At 33.0% G+C, this 5,717-nt stretch overlaps 1 protein-coding gene across 1 annotated transcript; it reads left to right on the top strand.

Moving 5' to 3' along the window:
- Positions 1-1,009: 1,009 nt before the first annotated feature.
- Scsalpha1 (Succinyl-coenzyme A synthetase alpha subunit 1) lies at positions 1,010-5,534 on the top strand (the record flags this gene model as incomplete). Its single annotated transcript, XM_011304632.1, is given in 6 exon segments — positions 1,010-1,245; positions 1,316-1,537; positions 2,684-2,788; positions 3,358-3,537; positions 3,669-3,803; positions 4,578-5,534. Coding segments are annotated over 6 exon segments (965 nt in total), but the record flags the coding sequence as incomplete, so codon positions are not given.
- Positions 5,535-5,717: the final 183 nt, after the last annotated feature.

Below are 5,717 nucleotides of genomic sequence, written 5' to 3'. Positions count from 1 at the left end.
GTTCTTCATACTTTGAACCTTCATGATTTATGTGTAATTGAGTATTTGCATTACTTGTGTACACATCATCTCATTCTCCATCATTATCATTGTCTATATATAGAGGTGTAAAAGTCGTTGAAATAATCAGAAATAGGTGCCAGACCGGTCCTAAACATTTTATTATATAAGAAGGTCATAGTCATTGAATATTTATTTTTCGATTCATGAATTAATGGAGATTTCGTTTAGATATTTGTCAGTACTCTGAGAGGCCTGAGGAAGAGGATTGTTATCAGCGCTGGGGCAATATTTAAGTACAATTAATAGCAATTGTTGGACGACAGATGACAGACGTTTTGATTCTCACTTTGGATGGCTATTTGCGGTGCCCATGACCTCGATACCAAACGGCAGTGTACCATGGACATTGTTGCCCTTGAAACACTGACAAAATCGTCGCTAAAGTCAATCGAGCTCTGATCCACATTGTTATTTAAAAATACCTTTATGTCCCAATGAGTTTTTGTGACATACTTAAAACTCTTAATGGAAATATTGGGCTTGTCGAATATTTACATTCTTTCAGCTAGCCTGCAACTTATTCTGGATTTCATGAAATTTTAGAAAAACATCAATATTCATCTATGCTGGTAATTTGAAAGTATTTGAGGATCGAGCTCAGTCTGAACTGATAGGAAACCATTATTACTTACAAAGTATTTCATCTTCACTTGAGCTCATCTCGCCGATACTTTGAGATATGACATAAATTGTTGAGATAAGAAGTCCAAAGTTGGGAGAATGTAAAATAAGCCTCGTTAAATATTCAGAAAATAATCTACAGTTATTATGGAGAGAAACGAGAACATTCTGCAAGGAAAACACATTCCATCGTATCAACAATTCAATACGCTTTCTAACTTTGAAAAACAATGCCATGTCTCCATTTTGCCATTGTAGTTTTGGAAATATTTTTTTGTGTGAAGTATTCGGAGGATAATTAATTGATTGAGGTTTCTATTTTCAGTTCGGAGACCAAACAGCCTCATCAATGCACAAGTTAGATTCAATTACACAGAGACGAGGAAAAACCTGAAGATTGACTCGAATACTAAAGTCATCTGTCAGGGATTCACTGGTAAACAGGGAACTTTCCATTGTCAACAGGCGATTGACTATGGGACAAAAGTCGTGGGGGGTGTTAACCCGAAAAAAGCTGGAACTGAACACTTGGGAAAGCCTGTTTATAAAACAGTGAAGGAGGTGAATTTTCTTCGTTTCTTTTTTTCTCTCTATCGGAAGAATTGATCGACGATTTTTCCTGACTTATTAGGCGAAAGATGCAACAGGTGCAACAGCCTCTGTCATCTATGTGCCACCACCAGCTGCAGCAGCTGCCATCATGGAGGCACTCGATGCAGAAATGCCTCTAATTGTTTGCATAACTGAGGGAGTTCCTCAGCATGACATGGTTAAGGTTAAAAGACGGTTACTTGAGCAGAATAAATCAAGACTTATAGGGCCTAATTGTCCAGGTATCATCGCACCAGAACAGGTACAGAATTTAATGGAACAACTAAACGTTGGTGCATTTAACTTTTTAATATTTTTAGTAGTATGTTTATTTTTCAACTACATTCCATCAGAAGAATTCATTTCAAATCAATAAAAACTTGCTGCAAAACAGTGAATAGTTGTTTATGAAACTTCGAGTAGTTCTTTGATATTTTTACATTTCAATGTTTAATAAAAAACCATTTTAACCTTTCATGACGATATAAATCTTGATTGCCACATAAAGTACTGGGTCTTATTTAGACTCTGTCTTTATCAAGTTTTTTTATGGATAATGATTATTTTGACGTAGTGAGATAATGCCAAGTTTATAATGCAAAAATTTTCTTCGGAATTTAAGGATGTTTTACACACATATAGCCAAAATTCACGTTTTTTTTCATTTTTCTGGAAAACTATTAATGGTATTGATGGGAAAAAATATAACACTTCTTAGTTTTTTCATTATCTAATGACTCACGAAATTTCATGATGATTCGATCATTTTCATGCATTTTCTCTGCCGTTTTGTGATTCAGTTTAACAGTTTAGAAAAAAAGTAGAAAAATGTTCGCACAACTTTGAAACTTCGTGAGTCATTAAATAATGACAAAACGTAAAAACGTTATATATTTTCACGTCAATGCCATAGTAAGTTTGCCAGAAAAATGAAAAAAAAACCTTAATTTTGGCTGTATATGGGTGTACAACACCCTTAATCAGACACCGGAAGCCTGGCGTAGTGGTTAAGGCCGTTGCCTCACAACGGATAGGTTCCAGGTTCTATTCCTGGCCGGGTAGACTGGTGAGATCTAACCAGGTTCAAAAAAAGTCTTGATCAATCGCCACATAGTCTCCTCCGACTCGAAGCGATGTAAAATAAGCATTAAAAAAAAAACTCTTAATCAGCAACGAACAAGTTCTTCGATATTTGCCCATTAAATCGATAGATGCCGATATAAATTCATAATTAAGAACAATATTTCATTGGAGTTATCTCACATTTACAATCTGGTGTAAATGGTACTCAATTGTTCATGACTTTATATCAAGGAACCATAATCATATAATCCAGAAACAAATTGTTGGGTTTTTTTTCAGGCGTAGAAGAATATAATACAATATAGTATTTTTTTTGTTACTTCAGTGTAAAATTGGTATCATGCCAGGACATATTCATCAGAAGGGGAAAATTGGTATCGTTTCAAGGTCTGGGACGCTGACGTACGAGGCTGTGAATCAAACAACTTTGGTAACTAATTTTTCATTTATAAACATTCTAGATTTGTTTGTTCATTTTGGAGGTTCCGTTTATCACCGGGTCATGCTGGGCGTTGAATTTTATAGGTTTATAAATCAATAGAACGTAATTTTTGGTTAATTGATCACATTTTACACAATACAAAACTATAGCATCAAAGATTCAGTTTATTGTAGTCAATTGTTGACATTACGAACAGATTTTTCTCAAAATATTCCAATAAATGTTAGGGTTAAGGGTTTTTTGACAGATTGTTTTTTAATATTGTTCGAAAGAATTGTATGTAATCCTAGAAATCAAGTGCATTGCACCGTTTTACGCGAGAGGATTGTTACAAACTCATTTGTATTCTCTAATATCTACAAGATAATTGAGTAGAAAAATTGACAAAAAACAATTTGATTCTTGCAAACTCCATAATCTTTCCAAACTACTTTTGAACTTATTCTTCGATTAATGAGCATAATAGAGCAGTTCAAATGCAAAAGTCAGAAAGAAGGTGAGGGAACTAGGATTAATAGTTTAAGAATTGTTCGAAACAATTTTCTGATTTTGTGTAGACTGGACTGGGTCAGTCCCTTTGTGTTGGGATCGGTGGTGATCCTTTCAATGGCACAGACTTCATTGACTGCTTGGAAGTATTTCTAAGGGATCCTGGTACCGATGGGATCATCATGATTGGAGAAATCGGTGGTAGCGCTGAGGAATCTGCTGCTGAGTACCTCATCGAACATAACACTGTGGGTTGAGTATAATTATTTCATTATTGTTCTCACTTTCATTTCAATAGGACTTAGGGAATTCAAGACAATAATAATCCTCTGTATTAATCAAGTGACACAATACATAAGAATTATCATTATTTTTCCAGGGAGCGAAAGCTAAACCAGTCGTTTCATTCATCGCTGGAATCACTGCCCCGCCTGGTCGTAGAATGGGCCACGCTGGTGCCATCATCTCAGGGGGTAAAGGTGGAGCTCAGGATAAAATTAATGCCCTCGAAAAGGTTAATAATTTATTTCCCCATAAATACTTCTTTTCTTTCACTTTTTCATAATCATTTTGAAGGTTTACTCTGAAAATTCCCAATATTAACATTTTAGATTCACTAATTGAAATTTCTCTGAAGTGTCAAAATTTTATAAAGATTTGTTTTCTTTTTTTATTCGAAAATTCATTCTGCTCATTGAAATTCTTCGATTTATTATTTGATAAATTTCAGAATCTATTTTTTCTTTCAATCACAATCGAAATATTCGTACTCTGGCAATCGATTATCTTTTGAGTATTATTCAATTTTTTAAAATAATTTTTGCCATCTTAATTATTTATTGATTTTTATGTCCGATATGGGCCAAAATTAAAAATTATAATAATCCAATACAGAAGAAGTGAAAAACTGTGAAGATTTTGGAAGAATATTTTTAATTGACATTGGAAAACAACTTGAATACGAAAAAAATTGTAAAGAAATAATTTACAAGTTGTTGCGGTAAATCAGCCATTGAATTTTCCTCTCTATTTGACTTTTCCAATATTCTATATGAATGAAAAAAGCTTTTTCAAAATGATTAGTTTTTTAATCATACACTCATGATTTAACAATTTCTAAATAGTTTAGATTGAAAAAATATTAAATTAATGTAACTAGCATTCACGATAATAGCACACGACATAATCATACCTGAACTTTTTCCTTAGGAAAATTCAAACTGAAATTTCAATTATCCTAGAAACTTAGAAATGAAATAATTGACTCTACACGAAATATCTGTTTCAGGCCGGTGTAATCGTGACAAGGAGTCCTGCACAAATGGGCCGAGAGCTCCTCAAAGAAATGATGCGTCTTGGTCTGGTGTCTAAGTAATCATTGAAAAGCCAATTAACAAATAAAAAAAAAAGAAAATAAAACTCCAAGACTCTCTGTAAAATGATGTAGTTATTTGTGTCGTGTATCCTCTGATTATCAAATAAGTCTTTTCTCTGTTGAAAAACTGCAACGATTAAGGAAAAAAATATTGACACGATTGTTGTTCAATAAGCGATAGCAAAATTAACATTAATACGGACAACATTTAATAATCAAGTCAAGTACCTAAATTCAAGCATCAAGGACGACCGTTCAAATTGTACAGAGGTTTACTGTTATATGATATAATACGATTAATGAAAGTAACTGGAGATTATCATCATCATGATTTATTTCATTCTAATGAACAGCTCCTGTAGCCCACACATGCTTTCATACTCGACATTGCCAGAGATTTAATCAGTCAACGTCAGGAAACAGACCATAATTATATGTACTGTTATTTAATTATTACAATGCGCTTATTGTAAGTCATGTTGAAAAAAGATATTGAAAATAAATCAGTAATTTGAAAAATTCTTTGATATTTTCAATGAACATTAAGGTCTAGTTGGAGGTTCTTTTAATCCCTAAATTTGTTCCTTTTTTTGGCTTGAGATATTCCGAAATTGTCGCATGCCATCACATGTCCTCAAAAATTGCAAGTGTATAATAAAAAACGTGAGCTAAATTGAACACTTTGTATGAGGGATTTTTAATTAATGTTTGGCAAAAAGTTGAATGAGAGGAAAACAGTTAATTAATAACTTACCGTAAACAATAGTTATTACATTGTCGTTGCCTCTAGCCAATTGTCCTTTAACTGCTTCATTGACTACAAAAATTACGTTGCTTTCGGAAATTCATTATTATGAACATTTAAAGCTTGAAAAATACAAGAAAAAAATCTTGCCGGTTCTTAAAAACTCGAAATTTAAATGTTTAATAAATTTAAATCGAACAAATCATTATTCAACCAGTCACTGATGAAATATGTATTGCCGGAATACATTTGACGCGGAATACCAAGTGTAAAAATTGAACAGATCTGGTAGTAAATTCATATATAAA

This window comes from Fopius arisanus, unplaced genomic scaffold, assembly GCF_000806365.1.
Source record: "Fopius arisanus strain USDA-PBARC FA_bdor unplaced genomic scaffold, ASM80636v1 scaffold00038, whole genome shotgun sequence".
NCBI classification, from domain to species: domain Eukaryota; kingdom Metazoa; phylum Arthropoda; class Insecta; order Hymenoptera; family Braconidae; genus Fopius; species Fopius arisanus.
Note: the sequence above shows the minus strand (reverse complement) of the source record. Positions and strands in the feature narration are given on the sequence as shown.